We start from the raw sequence: 18,341 nt of genomic DNA, 5'->3' as shown, positions 1-18,341 counted from the left end.
GAGTAGCGAAGACAGCGGAAGAGCGCAGAAGAACTTGCCTAACTTTGCTTTGGTGGCAGTAATGAGAACAGTTGATAAGCATGCAACAATGCAAAGTGAGTGCAGCAGCATCAGCTAGCGAGCAGTGATAAAACATAGCACTTAAACACAAATTGATAAGAGCCTCGCATACTTACATGCTGCATGTATGTATGCTTGATTGCGGACGCGGAGCGGAAACACAAGTTAAAAGCGTTGAGCACAACGACAGCAATCAGTTGCGAGCAAACTGCCCAGCCAAACAGACGTAGAAAATAACAACAAAAAATCGGCAAATGAATGAATGAACAAACACACAAAGTGCAAGAAACGAGTTACGTTAATAACACACTTAACTGAAGAAGCGCCCGCAGTAAGAGAAAGACAGACCGATAGAGAGAGAGCGAGAGAGAGAGGTCAGCGATCTTTTTAAGCTAATGACGAGACACCAGCTAAAAAAAAGCGTGTGTATTAAAAACAATTCAATTTCAAGGGTAGACGACGACTCCAACAACGGCTGATTCAGCAGATACGCGCAGTCGGACAGACAGACAGCTAGATAGCCAAGTAATTATTGGTTACTGAGGTGAGTACACAACACATAAACACACACACATTCGTACATTTACACACACGTTGGCAAGCACCGTTAACGAGAATTCTTCCCGCTTGCACAAGTGTGGCGTGTGTGTGAAGCGAATTTTTGGTGACGTCAATTAGAATTTCGCTCGAGTTAACCCAATTTTCACTTTCCAGACCGTTTCCAAAACAGTATCAATTCGAAGCTTGAGCAGAACACAATTCCAATTCTTTTAACGATGGCACCACCCACTGTCTTGGTCACTGGCGGCGCCGGCTACATTGGCTCACACACCGTGCTGGAAATGCTAAACGCTGGCTACAATGTCATCTGTGTGGACAATCTATGCAATGCTTACAGCGGTGGCGCTGCCAAGTTGCCGGAGGCGTTGAGCCGAGTCCAGGAGATAACCGGCAAGAAGGTCAACTTCTATCGTGTGGACATCACGGATCGCGAGCAAGTGCGCTCCGTCTTCCAGGAGGTAATAAATCAATCAAGTGTCGTGGCCCAATTGGATATATATTTTCCATTGCGTGGCACATTTGTCACATCTTGCTTATCGGCATTGTTGGCGCTATCAGCAGCAACCAGCAACCAGCAGCAACAACTCGATTGTTTACTCAACTGTTCAACGTGACCTCAGTCACATAACTTGTTGTGCTGGCAACGCGACAAACACTTCGACAACGTTGCACTCACAATAATCTCTACCGTTTTTTTATTTTTATGATTGTTTACTAATCTTGAATGTGCCCTTGCACTTTTGTCATTTGCTGCAGCACAAAATCGACATGGTCGCTCACTTTGCCGCCTTGAAGGCTGTCGGAGAATCGTGTCGTATCCCCTTGCAATACTATCACAACAACATGACGGGCACCAATGTCCTGCTGGAGGCCATGGCCGACAATAATGTCTTCAAGTTTGTCTACAGCTCCAGTGCCACCGTCTATGGTGAGCCCAAGTTTCTGCCCGTCACCGAAGAGCATCCCACGGGCAATTGCACATCGCCGTACGGCAAGACCAAATATTTCACAGAGGAGATTCTCAAGGATCTGTGCAAGTCGGACAAGGTGAGTGTTAGAAAGAAATGTAAAGAAAAGACTAAATCCACTAATCACTTCACCATTTTAGCGCTGGGCTGTTGTCTCGCTGCGTTACTTCAATCCCGTTGGCGCACACATCAGCGGACGCATTGGCGAGGATCCCAACGGTGAACCAAACAATCTGATGCCCTACATTGCCCAGGTGGCGGTCGGACGTCGTCCATGCCTCAGTGTTTATGGCAGTGATTTCCCCACAAAGGACGGAACTGGAGTGCGAGACTACATTCATATCGTGGACTTGGCCGAGGGTCATGTGAAGGCCTTGGACAAGTTGCGCAACATTGCAGAGACTGGTTTCTTTGCCTACAACTTGGGCAGCGGCTCTGGCTGCTCCGTGTTGGAGCTGGTGCATGCCTTTGAGCGTGCCTCTGGCAAGAAGGTCAACTATCAGCTGGTCGATCGTCGTGCTGGCGATGTGGCCACCTGCTTTGCGGACGCCCAGCTGGCGGAACGTGCCTTGGGCTGGAAGGCAACGCGTGGCATTGACAAGATGTGTGAGGACACGTGGCGCTGGCAAAGTCAAAATCCCAATGGTTATGCCAACAAATAATAGTCGCCCCTTTCTCCACTCTCTGGTGTCATCTTGCCCACCCCAAACTCCGTCTTCGTCTCCACCTCCCCACAAATTATTTCCTGCAAAATCTTTCTGCAAGTTCCTCTACCAAACTCCGCAATATCATATTATGTATTTAATTATTCTAATTAGCTAAATGCTTGCGTATGTAACTAGTTATGTAAATTTCTCAGTTCTTTGATTTTTTGTGTCAATTTGAAAGTGCAAAGTGTTACAAAATTAATTAATGTATTGTCGATATATATGTATGTATGTTATTGATAACTGTATGTGTATGTCAAAACCCAAAAAGTACTTTGTAATTAAAATGCAACAACAAGCTGCACTCGTCATCGAGTTGTGTCTTCAATCGGAATGCGGTCACAAGGTCAAGGTCGAATCGAGTCGATCAACAACCTACAAATGATCAGATGTAGTCGACTACGAGATACTCGGTATATATAACGATCGTTTATCGAAGAACTTCCTCATTTATTATGCAATTGCAATAAAATATTCGGGACACATTCGTACTCATAAATTATAATGCAAGTTTGTTGACTTATAAATTATAGTCACGAACAATTTTATATATATTTTTTCACCTTAAACAACAAAGAGGCAATCGCAAGACTTTGTCGACTAAATTGCGGAATCACTTCTGGATTGTCAATTGTAAATTATAGATGAAAACAATTCTCTGCTTTTCTAGAGGCAAACATTTATTCAATGCAATTTAACATTTAAAAACTGATTTTAAAATTACTTAAAAAAGTGTATTTATACATATTTATAAAAAAAAATAAACACATCTGCACAATTAACGGCATTTTATCACAATTATGTACTATTTAGTTTTCAACAACTTTGCGTTTTGTTTTTGGAATGCTGCTGATTGTAGATTGTATATAGGGCATGTATCTGCATCTGTATCTGTGTGTTTGTATCTGACAAGTGTATAAAAGTACAAAATTGTTTACAAAAGTGTTGGGCGAGCTGAATACACTGATTTGTAGTTTCTATATTTAATTGATTTTTGAGAATGTACAATGAGAAATCTTATTTATACACTTTGAAATGCTTCACTTTTTTTTTGTGGTTTTCGTTCGGTTTGGCAATTTGAAGAGTATTTTTAATTTTTTTTTGTATAACAACCTAGAACTTGAACCAATTCCAAAGTAAATTATTCAATCTAACAAGAAGCTTTCACTACACACTACATTCACATATCTAATATTTCGGTTTTCTTTTATCTTATGAGTGCGCGATATGCATAATGCTTTAGGGTAAAAAGTATTAGGTGTAAATGCTTATATAGTAAGTAAATAATCAGTATATATATATTCGCAGAGTTGCCAAAAGCGCTGGTAGGAGATAGATCGATAGAGCGAAAGAGATCCTTAGCTATGTGTGGAGACAGTTGATAGATAGTTGAGTTCTATACCGCATGAATGCTCCAGATTCCAATTATGAATTATGTGGATGTGACACCCTTGCGTGCCACAAGCATATTGAGTATGGGGTTTTTCCTGATGTAGCTCACAGCCTTTTTGTGGGTGACCATTGTAAAATCATAGCCATTGCATTGGAGTATCTTGTCGTGGATGCGAAGTCCAGCACGAGCAGCTGGACTGCCCTCATGCACCTCCGTCACATAGATGCCCTAGAGCAGAGAATATAAACATATAAACATATCATGTAAAATTGATATAAACTGCTTTGAAGATTGAAATCTAAATAATATCGATGCCACCTCAATCAATTTCTTTGATTGTAATCATTCCTAATCAATCGATCCAAGATGATGACACCTTAATACCAACAAACTACTCACGTAATCGGTGTAGCCCTGTGGACTTTTCTTATAGTCCTGATCGATGCCACCGCCAATTTTAAAGCCACACTTGAGTATCTCTCTGCCCTCCTGATCGTAATCCTGCTCCTTGTGCAGCGTAATAGGAATCTAAAGAGCGAGAGAAAGACAGCAATAAGAATGTGAGTAACAAAAATGGTAGCGTGAAAGTTTTGTTTATGCCCAATTTCTATGACTGTCGTCGACCCATTTTCACAAACACGACTCATTCACACACATACATTAAAGCATACACACCTACATATAGGCAGCCAACAGGAAGAACGCTAGCTGTTGCACCTGTGTTTGTGTGCGTGTGTGTTTGTGAAATTTACAACTTACGCTTAAACATTCCATTGCCGTGCCGGCCTGATGCTGAAATGCCATTTTCGCCATGATGTTGCTGTTTTATTGTTTTATTCAAATCACTTTTCGATTAGAAAATACAAATCAGTTTTTCACTAGACGAAGAAATGAGAAAGATGCTTTTGCTGCCGTCCGCTTACAAACACAAACTGCTGGCTTGCTTCTGCTCTCTCACTCTCGCTCTCTTACTGCATCACAAATGCGAGCAGTGTTGTACAGCGCAGAAAAAAACAGAGTATTTCGAGTGTTTTGCTCTTTTATTACAATTTACATAAATAAACAAGAGTTTGGAATTAATTGGAATCGATAAACTTATAAATCTAAGAGCGTCGCATTGCGAGCATCGTATTAATTTCCCATATAATAATGCGTGTTCTATCAATTATTTCACGCAATTGTCGGTTTTTCAGCTTAACCGTTTCGATGAGTTCCTGATTCTCTTGCAGCACTTTGCGATATTCGTCGCATTGCGAAGGCTCAATGCGCGGATCGGGCTCATCACGATAGGGTATCAAGGTTTCGGCATTCATATAGTCCATGCCAGCATCATTGCACTTCTCATAGATGATACGCACACGCTTGAACAGCAATCGAATGGTGCGAAAGTATTCCTGCACCTTTTTCTCCGTGTTATTGTCCCGATGTGAGGTTGGTTGTATGTTCTTGAGGGCCGAGAAGACCTCTTGGAAGCGTGAAGCAATGTCCTGCACTGTCTCCTGGCCCAAGCGCGACAACTGAACAATGTTAATCTCCTTGTGTGGATTGGGCTGCGAAATTGCCATAATATTATTGCCTCCACCGCCGACGCCGGCTGCACCTGTGACTGGATTGTGTTGTTGTTGCTGCTGCTGTTGTTGTTGTTGATGTTGTTGCTGAACTAAGTTGGACTGTTGCTGTTGCACCATGCCTACGCCGCCGACGCCCACTCCTTGTGGTCCCATCATTTGTTGTTGCGGCATATTCGACATTGGCATCCCAACTCCACCTTGCATCATTTGCTGCTGTTGTTGCATTTGATGCTGCGGCGACATGCCCATGCCTTGCATGAGACCTGGTGGTCCACCTCCCACATTGGGATTCATTTGCATACCTCCCGGGCCACCTCCTGGTCCTCCGCCGGGGCCCATCATATTCATTTGGTGTTGCTGCTGTTGTTGTTGCGGTGACATATGCATGCCGGCTCCACCTTGCATGAAGCCGCCCATTGGCATCATGTTGGGGCCACCGCCTCCGCCTTGTCCTCCCTGTGGGCCTTGGTTCATTTGATTTTGTCCATATTTCCACATTTTACAAACTACAAATATTTATGAAATGCCGCAACCACCAAAACAATATTTCAAATGAGATTTACCAGCACTGCACAAGCAGTACAGCGTGACCGCATGCAGCATTTAGAAATATACATCATAAATATACCGACAATTCGATGTTTCAGCCACTTTTGAAAACATCGACTATTATGGAAGAAACGATCGATGTTTTCGCTATTTTTATTTTTATATAATATTTATATAATATAAATCTAAGGATTAATTAACGATAATAAATGTTGTATACTTCTGCTTGATTAAAAAATAAGTTTTAATAAATTTGTGAAATCTCTATAGAAGTATAGCCAGGGGGAGTTCTCAGCATATTTGAATTTTTGTTGGTCTATTCCATCGGCGCCAAAACGTTTATTTTCGAAGCACTGCTATGGTCACACCTCCACAAATAAATCAAGCTCTTTTAAGAAACGTCAAATAAATTGTTGGCGGAATAAGTGAAGATTAAAAATAAAAGCGATGGGTCGCGACGATGACAATGGATTTGGCGATTGGGTAAGTGGACCCTATATCTAACTCTTCAAGAGCAACGTAGTTATTCAATTGGTGTGTGTTTTATAGGGCGGTTACTTTGAAGCCAAGAAATCCAAGCTCGAGGAACAATTTGCCGCCGCCAGCGATCCGTTTCGCAAGTCGAATATATTTGATGGAATTTCCATATTTGTCAACGGACGCACAAATCCATCAGCTGACGAGCTGAAGCGCATTATGATGGTGCACGGCGGCATCTTTCATCACTATGAACGTTCGCACACGAATTTCATCATTGCATCCAATTTGCCGGATGTGAAGGTGCGTAAAATGGACACCAGTAAGATTATAAGTGCCCAATGGGTTGTGGACTGTGTGAGTGAGTCACGTGTGCTCGACTATAAGCCATATCTACTGTATACCAATCAAAAGACGACACAGCCGCGAATTAACTTTTCCAAAGGCAAGAACAACAATTCCACTGCCACGGATATGGATATGGATGAGACCGAAAGGTTGTCTAAGGAATTGGGTGGCGTACTCAAGGAGCTGCAGCAGGCTGTAGCCACATCGCCCGACAAGAACACTACCAACATCAGCAACAACAACAGCATCACCAATATATCTGCTACCACAAATCCAGGCCGTGCTCTCACTGCTGTCGATCCGGCATTCCTTGGCGAGTTCTACAAGAACTCGCGACTGCATCACATTGCCACACTTGGTGCTGGCTTCAAACAATATGTCTGCGACTTGCGCCAGTCACATGCTAACAAATCCTTTGAGAAACGTGAATCGATGCGTTCGTTCCTGATGAAAAAGCCCAAGCCGCTGTTGCCCGCAACTGTCAAACGTCGTGTGATGCACATTGATATGGATTGCTTCTTCGTATCGGTGGGTTTGGTCAATCACCCGGAGTTGCGTGGCTTGCCCGTCGCGGTGACACACTCCAAGGGCGGCAGCGGAGCCAGCGATGTGCCAGTCCATCCGCAAGCCAATCGTCAAGTGGAGCAGGAACTCTTCGCCCAACGCTTTGAGCAGCATTTGCACAACAATGTGCTGGCGGACAAAGTACGCGGCGGTTTTGATAAGAAGATGTCGCTGTCAGAGATTGCGTCCTGCAGTTATGAGGCTCGAGCTAAAGGCATTCGCAATGGCATGTTTGTGGGCCAAGCTCTGAAGCTGTGTCCAGAGCTCAAGACTATTCCATACGACTTTGAGCACTATCGTCAGGTGAGTGCTTTTAATCGATGTGTCTAAATTCTTACTAATAATTGACAGACTCAACTCAAACGGACAGAGAAAGAGAGAAAAAATCCAGCCTTATTGCACGATTAACTTATACAAAGTTTACCGTGTAATAAGACTGCATTTTTATACCCGCTACCCATAGGGTAGAAGGGTATTATAACTTTGTGCCGACAGGAAATGTATGTAACAGGTAGAAGGAGGCATCTCCGACCCTATAAAGTATATATATTCTTGATCAGCATCAACAGCCGAGACGATCTAGCCATGTCCGTCTGTCCGTCTGTGTGTCTGTCCGTCTGTCCGTCTGTGTGTCTGTCCGTCCGTCCGTATGAACACCTAGATCTCAGAGACTATAAGAGATAGAGCTATAATTTTTTTTCGACAGCATTTGTTATGTTTGCACGCAGATCAAGTTTGTTTCAAATTTTTGCCACGCCCACATCCGCCCCCGCAAATAGAAAAAATCGAATAACAAGCGTAATTTTTTAAGCTAGAGTTACGAATTTTGGTACATACCATAATTACTATATTAGTTATGATTCCTGAAAATTTGGTTGCGATCAGATACAAATTGTGGAAGTTATTAAAGAAATACTTTTGTATTGGCAAAAACGCCTACTTACTAGGGGTCTGAGTTGCTTTGGCCGACAATCTGGTACATTGTGCCGTCTATGGTATATTTTTAATGGTGTGCTGTATCGATATACCAAACATACCCTTTGGTATATTTTTAGTATTTTTAGTACATTTGCGGTATATTCGGTATATTTTGAGAACAATGCCGCAAAATATATTGCTTTTAATCAAATTGGGTAGCGGGTATCTCATAGTCGAGTACACTCGACTGTAGCTTTCTTACTTGTTTTTAATGTGTCTATTTTGACAATCTTAAAATGCAAATGCAATAATGAAACGTTAATTTAATGAATCAAAATCCAGCCTTATTGTATGATAGACTTATTCAGAGTTAAATCGTGCAATAAGGCTGGATGCAAATGCAATAATAAAACGCTAATTAAATACATAAAAATTTGTAAATGTAAATAATTCATATTTTACAAAATCTATAGAGTCAATTGTAACGATTGAGAAATTACTACAACAATAATTCATTGCAGGTGGCATTCGCTTTGTACGATATTGTGGCAAGTTATACGCTAAACATTGAGGCTGTTAGCTGTGACGAAATGTTTGTTGATCTCACAGATCTGCTGCAGGACTTGCAGGTGGATGCCATGACCTTCGTATCCCTCTTGCGTCAAGAAGTGCGCAAAGCTACCAAATGTCCCTGCTCCGCCGGAGTGGGCGACAACAAGTGAGTATATTTTAATTGTATTTAAATAGTAAACATCAAATAACTTTTATTTTTTCCAAGATTAATGGCTCGTCTGGCCACCAAGGTGGCCAAACCAAATGGTCAGCATTTGCTGGAGACTGAAGATGCAGCCAATTATATGACCTCTCTGGATATAGACGTGTTGCCCGGTGTGGGCAGCAGCACGACCTATAGACTCAACCAAGCGGGCATGAAGACATGTGGCGATGTGCAGCAAGCTTCGCTGGTGAGTCTGGAGATGCTGCTGGGCAAGAAGATGGCGCAAACACTGTATCAAAATTGTCGTGGCCTAGATCCGCGTCCCTTGGTCTATGAGCAGGTGAGTCACTCGCTCAATTAGCATTGAAGTCGTATAAAATGTATGTATGTTTGCTTGTAGCAACGCAAATCTGTCTCAGCTGAGGTGAATTATGGCATACGCTTTACGAAGAACGAAGATCTGGAGACATTTCTACAGCAACTGAGCGTAGAAGTTCATACTCGACTCATTGAGATTAAGCGCAAAGCCAAATCGATTACACTGAAGCTAATGGTACGCGCTGCTGAGGCGCCCGTGGAAACCTCTAAATTTATGGGTCACGGTGTCTGCGACAATCAGACAAAGTCTGTGCTGCTCAAGCAGAGCACCAATGATGTTCAGGTCATTACATCGAATGTGCTGCGCATGATGAAGGAGTCGGGATATCCGCCGCATGAGCTGCGCGGCATTGGCATACATCTAAGTAAGTTGGACGATGTTGTCGAGTCGAAGAAGGAGAATGTCATCAAGAATATGTTTGTGAAAATGTCAGAAAAACAAAAGAGTAAGTACAAATTCAAAATTTTACGTTGAAACTTCAATTTTTTACTTTTTTGATTTCAATTTATAGCTAAACCAGTAGATGTGTCCATAGCCAAGGTAAAGGAGCCAGAAGTTGAGATACCTAAGAATTCAGGAAAGGTCAATGTGCTTACGATGCTAATGACTGCGGCAGCAAATCGACAACGCAAAGGCTTTGAGCAAATACCAACGGGAAATACACGCATATCCATGCGCAATGATTTGTTTGAGGAAAGTATCGAGGAGGAGAAGAAACAACAACTTGACGACAGTCCAAAGAAGGCAACCGACTTGCGGTTTAAACCCGCAAGGACATCAAGGCAAGCAACAATAGAGCAGTTCGATCCGGAAGTGTTGGCTCAACTGCCCGAGGATTTACGTCGCGAAATTCTCAGCTTTCCGGATGAGTATTTGCCATCAGCCAAAGTTGATACTGAACTGAGCAGTCGCGTAAGCCGTCGAAAATCGCCTTTAAAGACGCGACGAATGCGATCGATTAGTCGCTCACCTTCGCCTCAGGAGTTCCTCCCATCGACGCCTCCAAATTCGCCACCGTTACCAGGATGGCGACGTTCGTTGTCCCCCAGCACAAGTCCTTTGAGTGTGAGCGATCTGCAGCCATCGACTTCGAAAGTGGCGCTTGAGCGGCAGCTGAAACGCGCCGCTTGTCGCTCCGATCAAATTGTGGTGGATTACGTGAAGAAATTGCCAAATCACATGCATCCCCAAATCCTGCAGTATTTGAAGAATACCAAAACAATTCCAGAAGGGATAATAGAGCCAGCTGAGCCGGCTGCCAAGGAAGTAGCCAAGGTAGCATCACCAACACAATTGATGGGGGAGAACGACGGAGTTTATCCTGAATTCAAGAAAATGATAATCACCTGGGTGAAGACTGAGGACACGCCGCAGCCAGCGGATGTGAACTTGATGTTTACGAGCTTCTGCCATCTGGTGAATGACAACAAAATAGACGAAGTCTACGAGTTGATGAAGTTTCTGTGTCGTTTGATTAAATCGAAACGTGGCAACAACTGTCGCTGGCACATGGCCTACAATGAGATCGAGTCGAATGTGCAGGAAAAGGTTTACGAGGTGCTCGACTATCACATCTACTTCACGGAGGTCATCGGCTGTTGCAAGTGCTCTTAAAACGAAGAAACTGCAGAGCAGTTAATTGGAGATTAGTTGTAATCATTACGGAACGATGGTACAAATGTTTTTGTTTTTAAGTTTTGCATGTTTTTATGTTTTTGTTTTGATTTGAAATACAACGAAGTAGTTGTGGCAATCGAAGTTCAGCGCTTGGCGCCATAAATTTATTTATAAATTGTGCAAAGAGCGCTAATTAATGTTGCAGCGGATGACGACGATCGGCGTTGATAACTTTATATCGAGAGAAGAAAAGGGCGGCGATGGATGGAGAACGAACAGTGAACAGCGGCGGCGACTAAAGACAAATAGGACAGGCCAACACCTGGCGGAACTGGCAAGTCATAATTTGCACTTTAATGAAAGCGCTCACACACAGATTGAGACTGTGAGACTTGAGAGAAAGAGAGAACAGGTAAAGTCACTGCAGTTAATCGCCGGCGACGTCGATTGCCGGGCTTGAAGCAGAGTCTCTGTGTGTAATTGATTCGCATGCCTCGCAAGTTGCAGCTTCTCTACCTCCCCACTTCCCACTCCCCACTTGACAAACTATAACAATTACAGTGCCAGACACAGCAGCTGTTGCCTTTAGCTTTAGCTTTTAGCTCGCAATGGTAATTAAAAATAGTCAAGCTGCATTTCTGGTCTGCCGCATCCGGTCAACTATTCGAACTAGTCTCGAATCTCAGCTCTCAACTTTGCAGCTCTGCCTCCATTTTCCTCCTCACATTTTGGATTTACATGAGCTGCGCTTTGTCTGATTTAATTATGTGAGCAAAAGGCGTCGTTGTTTCATAAATTTTATGCATCCTGTTGTTGCGCACAGTAGCTTCATGAAAACAGGAGCAGTTGTTGCTGCTAGTCGTCTGTCTGGTTTAACATAAATAACATACGAGTATATGATGAACTCGACCGGCAAGATGCAAATTGTTGTCAGGTTTTGATAGACTTGTTGGCATGATTTGTCAACGCCGGCCGCGATGCTTGCTGCTGAGTCTTGCTGCTGAGTGTTGCATGCTCCACTGATGCGAGCTCTTTTAATTAGCTCTTTTAGCTTAGCACTCCCTTAAGCATTTTGCTATGGCATTGATAACATTTTTCTATACCTGATAGTTTTAAATTAAATGGGTATAGTAGTTTAGTGCTAACTGGGAATATTTTTGTAAAAGATAAAAGACTGAAACTTCAATTAAATTCATGAATTGTCTTAGTTTGATCGGTATCAGTTAAGGTGATTTTGCTTTAGTGGGGTGTCTGTCTGTCCGTCCATTTAAAGACCCATATCTCAGAGATTATAGGAAGTTGAAGACTGCCTTTGGTTGGAATATACTTATTTATATTAAATGCAACTCAATTAATAATATATAATTAGCATACTTTGCTAGCATACATATAATCACCATCAGTTAAGGCGACTTTGCTTTATCCGTCTGTCTGCATGACCGCCACCCTAAATCTCAGAGATTATAGGAAGTTAAGGACCCCAAATATGTGGACACTACTATTTTGTATTAAATGCAACTAAATTCATCTAATTGGTATTGATAATCAAAATATTTTATTAGAATCAGCATAAGTTCAAGTGATTTTGTGTTATCAATCTGTGTCTCTCCGCCCATTTAAACTTCTAGATCGTAGGGACTAAAAACTCATGACTCCAAATTTGTGGACAATTTTTTGTATCAAACGCTACTAAATTTATTTTGACGGCTCGATAAAATGGTTAATGTAATGTTAACGCCAAATACCATCATTTTGATATTGATAATCAGAATACTGTACTAGAATCAGCATTAGTTAAAGCAATTTGGCTTTATTCGTATGTCTGTCTGTCCGCCCATTTAAAATCGAATTTCTCAGAGACTATAAAAACTAAAGCCACCATAGTAGAGCCAGAATACTTCTTTTTATGAATTGGAACTAAATTAATCTAATTGATAGTGATAATTAGAATACTTTGTTAGAATCAGCATCAGTCAAATGGATTTTGCTTTATCCGTCTGCCTGTCTGTCCGCCACATATAACTCCAAGATTTCAGCGACTAAAAGCTTAAGACAATAAATTTGTTGACAATACTTAAGTGTGTTCAATGTAACTTAATTTGTTTATTATGAATAAAATCACAGTCTCTAACCGCTCTATAAAAAGTTAAATGCAATGTGAAACATAGAGTTAATTTCGATATTGATAATTACAACATTTTATTCAAATAATAAAATAAAAACATTTACAAGTGAGTTTGCTTAATATTACAAAAGAAAAGATTGTTGGTCAATGTTGTTTTTTTTTTTTAAACGTTAAATTAAAGAAGAATGTAAGATTTGATGGAAAAAAAGTATTTATATATTAAGTATGAATGGTAAGCAATTTTTTGTGTATTCCCCCTAAAATTGTTCAGTCGGTATCTCGCAGTGAATCAGACACAGAACAGTAGCGTTCTTACATGTTGAGTTTTTGGGCCAAGTTGGCAAAGTTTCCCACGCTGTTGCAACTAACAGTAGCTGCTTAAAGCTGCGGGAAACTGTCAGCGTAATCAGACGTGGCACTCGCGACGACAAGATCACTGCCAAAGTCTCTGGGCTTGGGCAACATACGAACGAGTAAATATGCATAAGGCACAGCGACAACCACAAGCAGCAGCAACAACAACAATGAGCAGCGGGATTTGATAATGCCTCGCTGACGTTGCTACCAAATAAGCCGAAGCAATAACAACAACAACAGCAGCAACGACAACAACAACAGACGCTGCTTTGCCGCCAAAGTTTTTGGGGAGTTGCATCTAGTATGTATGTAAAACTTCTAGCCAATTAACTTGCGGCAGACGAGAGAGCAATGCGGTTGTGGTTGCTGCTGTTGCTGCTGTAGGAAAACCGCAACAACTGTTGCTGCTGCTGCTGCTGTTGTTGTCGCTGCTGGTGCCTTATGATTAGAATCGTCGACAGCAGGCCGCCAAATGGGCACGCCAGCAACAACAACTAACCAAAGCTAATGAACCATGTTGCCGCTGATGAACCCGAGCTGATTAATGATGCCTGGATGGCGGATGGCTTGGACCCGAAAGGGAACTTGCATAAGTTGCATGCAACAGCAGCAGCAACTGGGATTGCAACTGCAATTGGGAGTATTTCGCTGGCTTTGCTCCCCGAGGGCAGCTAACAACTTAACTAGGCACGGATGGTGGGCTTAGGGTCGCAACTGGCAACAACAATTTTTGGCTGCAGCTGTAGAAGAAGAAGAAGCTGTGTGTGTGTGCAAAGCAGAGCCATTGGCCATTGGCGAAGAAACAAAAGAGACCTGGCGCACCTGAGAATGTTGATAGCCCCCATGGAGCTCACTCTCTCTCGCTCTCTCTGAAGTCCAAGTGCAAGTCGTTTTTTATGCCACTCAAGCGACAACAACGACGACGACGACGACGACAACAGCAACTAGGGTTAAAGTCAAAGTCGAGTTTGGAGCCTGCGCTCAGCTCGTTTGCGGAGCCCTTTATCACATGCGCACATCATTTACTTGGACGTGGACGCAGCGCGCGCACTTTAGCAATTGTTGGCTGTTGCTTTAAAGTGTTTGCGTCGTGACAAAATCAATGTTGCTGCCCCCAGACACAACAGCAACAAGCAGGCAGGCAGGCAAGCAGGCAACAGACGGCGCAGTCGAGACAGCCTGACAGGCTCTTGGACAGTGATTCATGGTTTATTAAGCGCATTATGCCGCAGGATACTTTGAAGTTGCAGCAGCAGCAACAAAGGCAGGCAACAGCAACAGCAGTTGTTGCACGTGTTTGGTAGCCCTTAAAAATGTGGCAACTGTGGCCGCACATTGCCTTTGGCATTGGCAATGAACACTTGGCTTCCATTGCATTGTACCGTCCAGCAATTGATTACTTAACATGTTTTATGCGTACGGCGAGTTATGTGGCGACTGGCGCGTTAATTTGAGCCTGTTGCAGCCAGCAACTGTTGGCCTTGGCAACATCTCCTCTGCTTGCTTGCTTTGTGGCAGTCAAACAAATTGCTGCGCGGCAGGCGCTGGGCCGTAAATCAGCGCACAAGTCAAAACACATCAACATCAGCATCGACAGCAGCAGCCAAAGTCGAAGTCGAAGTCGCAGCAACATCGAAAGCAAAGCCATCAACAACTTCCCAGGCTAGACAACAGCAACAACAACACTTGCCAGTGGGCGTGTCTAATGCGCCCCAAACGATAAGTCAGCTGCACACTTCAATTTTAACAGCTTTTTGGTTTTTTGTTGGTTTGGTCTACGAGGCGTATGCGCAACGTTTGCATGTGCAAATGGAATTAATTATGGCAAATGCATATATATTTGTTTTTTTTATAACCAAATCGAAATCCACATCCGAAATCTGAGTGTGTGCATGAGAATGAGATGAATTGCCAGCAAAAGATGCAGGCGAGCGATAATAAACGCGCCGAAAACGCGCAGACACTTGATTTATGCAACAAACGTTTTGTGGCACATACTCTGTAGCGCAGTCTCGATGCGGCATGATTGCTATTTAAATCATAAAGCTAATAGGTTCTACAACAACTTTAGATTGCTTACAAACACTTCATTTACTTAGCTTAGTAATAATTAATTGCGACCTATGATGTGTTTAATTCTTTAGGTAAACTCGAAGTTTATTTATTCTTGCGACATGTCTATCTAAAAATCAATCACATCAAATTATTCATATTTATATTCTTAAAGCTGTTTAACAAAATAAGTATACGTATATATCTAAAGCTGTAATCTTTGAAATAGCAGTGCTAGTGACCTGCGCATTTGAAATTGAAAAATACTATTATAAACACAATTTCCAGACAAAATTATTGCTATTTAACAAAAAAAAAAGTATAAAATACTGTACTACTGTATGGTAGAGAAAAAAAATATATTTTCACTTTTCAAGCTTTGCAATATTTCAAAGAAATTTGATTGTTTTGTTGTTTTAATTCTTAGTAAACTGAATTCTCAGAAAATTGCCAATTTTTAAATCATAAATCATAACATAATTTGTTTTATCTGCTTAGCAAAAGGCTTCTACTAAATTGCTATATATATTTTTATATTTTTATTATATTAGCTTATCATATTTTGAAATAAAATAATCAAATTGTAAATTAAACAAAACTGACTACCAACTACTAAGAATAAAAAAAACCTTTTTTAAAACTAAAACTGACTTTCTAACTATATTTCTATTTTTTTGACTAGTACAATAAAATTAGAGGATAAATGAAAAAATATCTTGTATGTTAAAACATTAAACTAAAATCCTGCGTTTAAATAAAGTTAATACCTCATTTAGTTTGGCCAGAATACTTATTCAAAGTTGTCGGTTGGTGGTGGATGAAAAAAGCTGTGAATTCAGTAGCATTCATATATTTTAAATTTGCTTTAATAAAGCGTGAGTTCTTGGTATATTAAATATTTAACACAAGGCTTCTATTTAATGCAATCAGTTTTTGGCACTAAATAATATCATGAATAAAATTTTAAAATCTTGACAGCTTAATATTCGGATGATGTTGACAATTAGATTTACCATATCTTGTATTAATCTCAACTTTAATTATCCTTCTTTTTTTAAACAAAGTTTGAATGAGTATTTACTTTTAAATTTAAGCTATTATACAAAATATCAGCTTAGAATGAAGTTCAAAGCCAAGCCTCAGCAATCTTAGGCCTTCAGACTGAGTTTTTGGTATTTAACAAAATTAGTTTCTGATCTACATTAATGAATTTAACTCTTTAAGTTGAAAACTCTTTAATGCCCACATATCCAGGGTATGTCTTAGTCTTGTATTTACTTTAGCTGCTTGCTGTTGCATTACGTATGCCAAAAATATGCAAATTGGCAATTTGAAGTGTGAACGCCGCCAGTGGCAAGCAGCAAACAGCAAGCAGCCAAAAGCAAACAGCAACAAGCAAACAAGCAATAACCAGCAACAACCAACAACAGCAGCAGCAGCAGACACGACAACAGCAACAACAACAGCAACCGTAACTGCAAAGGCGACGGCAACTTTCTGTGAATTATGCCAAAGAATTGGCATTAGCTGTTGCTGCTGCGTCGGCGTCGTTGGCGTTGGCGTCGACAGCGGCATCGACGTTGCTGCACTTGTCATTAGAATGCAATCGAAGCGTCAGAAATAAATTACAAAACCATGTAAAGTGCAAACTGGACTCGCAGTTTTGTTTCTCCTTTTTTTATTTTTATTATTTTTTTCTCTTTCTATTTTTTTCCTTTTTTTTGACGTTTCGCTGGAACTCTGTAATCGCATTTATGGCCACATAAATCTTGGCTAAAATTTGCCGTTGCCTAACAAAGTTGTCGTTGCCGCCACTTGTTGTTGCTGTTGTTGTTGTTGTTGCTTCTGAGTTGATTTTGTTGCTTGCAGCTTTTGCATTTTTATCAATTGAGCCGCTCTTAAAGTGAAACTGGTCCACAGTTGAAATGCTCCCCAGGCTTTGATTTATTTATGGAGCTGCCGCTGCTGCTCTCCAACCAACCAACAACTCTGGGCGATAACATAGCATCGACGCTTTCACGCATTTTTAATTCCCCCGCCCCCATCGCCTCGTTGCTGCTTCCGCTGCGAAGTTAAGCAAAATTGGTATCGAGTACAATCAACAGCAGATACGAGAAGTATGTCCCTCTCTCTCTCTCTCTTTCTCTGTCTTGGGGTCTTGTAATTGAATTGATCGCATGAAATATGCTAAATATGCAACCGCAGCAGAGACACGCCCACAATTGTCGCAGTGGGCGGCGGCTGACAGCTGACAACAGGTGCAGGGGAGTTACTTTGATTAGTCAGCGCAGAGTTATGTTAATCAGATCAAGATATAATGACATACACACACATTGCCATTACATCAGCCGCGGCAATTTATTAAGGCTCATTACAGCAGCAAGAATGTTGGCCAAACCGAGAGGGGGAGAGAGAAGTGAGGAGGCCAGATGGTGGACCAGATGAGGAAGGAAAGCAGCGATGCACATAATTCAAAATGTAATTGAACTTGGAGGAGTTATTCGCATTCTCTAAGGTAAAATGGCTATGCAAATTGCTTAGCAAATTTAAATATAAAGAGAACATATAAATCTAAACTAGTGTGAAAAAATATTAAATGAGGAAGTGTTGATTTAGAAATGTTTATACATAAAAGTAAATAAGTATATAGATGGGGAGTAAGTAAAAGTAAATACAATCGATAGATTTAGAAATGAAATTTTAATTATGTAAGAAGAGCATATTTTTACTTTCAAGTATCTAAAAAACAATCTGAAACTATTATTTAAATAATTAGAACAAAATAAACCAAAAAGTTATTAAGGGATAAATGACATAAAAGACTGCAAATACTAAAAATCACACAAGCAAAATTGAAAATGAAAAATTGTAGATTTCATTTCTCTGAAACATATTTAAAAATTAATAATAAAAATTCAAAATGTATCAAAAGTTAAAATTAATTTATTTAGTTTTTATTGATTGTAGATTAAATTCT

General features: G+C 41.1%; 4 protein-coding genes across 5 annotated transcripts; 2 read left to right on the top strand and 2 right to left on the bottom strand.

The window, feature by feature from the left end:
- The first annotated feature begins 49 nt into the window (after positions 1 to 49).
- LOC133841133 (UDP-glucose 4-epimerase) lies at positions 50 to 2,607 on the top strand. Of its 2 annotated transcripts, none has more exons than XM_062273435.1 (5): positions 50 to 434; positions 517 to 604; positions 775 to 1,079; positions 1,378 to 1,668; positions 1,730 to 2,607. In XM_062273435.1, the coding sequence occupies exons 3-5, from the start codon at positions 837 to 839 to the stop codon at positions 2,249 to 2,251; spliced, it is 1,056 nt and encodes a 351-aa protein (XP_062129419.1). In that variant the 5' UTR covers positions 50 to 434; positions 517 to 604; positions 775 to 836; the 3' UTR covers positions 2,252 to 2,607. The 2 variants fall into 2 exon arrangements, with proteins under 2 accessions (XP_062129419.1, XP_062129420.1); XM_062273436.1 differs by having other exon boundaries at positions 512 to 604.
- LOC133841142 (tax1-binding protein 3 homolog) lies at positions 2,343 to 4,634 on the bottom strand. The gene is made up of 3 exons (XM_062273447.1): positions 4,449 to 4,634; positions 4,089 to 4,217; positions 2,343 to 3,917 (listed from the first exon to the last, which is right to left on the bottom strand). Exons 1-3 carry the CDS (start codon positions 4,500 to 4,502, stop codon positions 3,729 to 3,731), a joined length of 372 nt encoding a protein of 123 aa, XP_062129431.1. The 5' UTR covers positions 4,503 to 4,634; the 3' UTR covers positions 2,343 to 3,728.
- Positions 4,635 to 4,710: 76 nt separating this feature from the next.
- Positions 4,711 to 5,834, bottom strand: LOC133841136 (mediator of RNA polymerase II transcription subunit 30). The gene has a single exon (XM_062273437.1). It carries the CDS (start codon positions 5,756 to 5,758, stop codon positions 4,793 to 4,795), a length of 966 nt encoding a protein of 321 aa, XP_062129421.1. The 5' UTR covers positions 5,759 to 5,834; the 3' UTR covers positions 4,711 to 4,792.
- A 301-nt stretch (positions 5,835 to 6,135) lies between these two features.
- LOC133841131 (DNA repair protein Rev1) lies at positions 6,136 to 10,971 on the top strand. Its single transcript, XM_062273433.1, has 6 exons — positions 6,136 to 6,292; positions 6,359 to 7,501; positions 8,638 to 8,834; positions 8,895 to 9,174; positions 9,235 to 9,658; positions 9,725 to 10,971. The coding sequence occupies exons 1-6, from the start codon at positions 6,257 to 6,259 to the stop codon at positions 10,825 to 10,827; spliced, it is 3,183 nt and encodes a 1,060-aa protein (XP_062129417.1). The 5' UTR covers positions 6,136 to 6,256; the 3' UTR covers positions 10,828 to 10,971.
- The last annotated feature ends 7,370 nt before the right edge of the window (positions 10,972 to 18,341 follow it).

The sequence above is a fragment of the Drosophila sulfurigaster genome, chromosome 3 (genome assembly GCF_023558435.1).
Source record: "Drosophila sulfurigaster albostrigata strain 15112-1811.04 chromosome 3, ASM2355843v2, whole genome shotgun sequence".
Taxonomy (NCBI): Eukaryota; Metazoa; Arthropoda; class Insecta; order Diptera; family Drosophilidae; genus Drosophila; species Drosophila sulfurigaster.
Note: the sequence above shows the minus strand (reverse complement) of the source record. Positions and strands in the feature narration are given on the sequence as shown.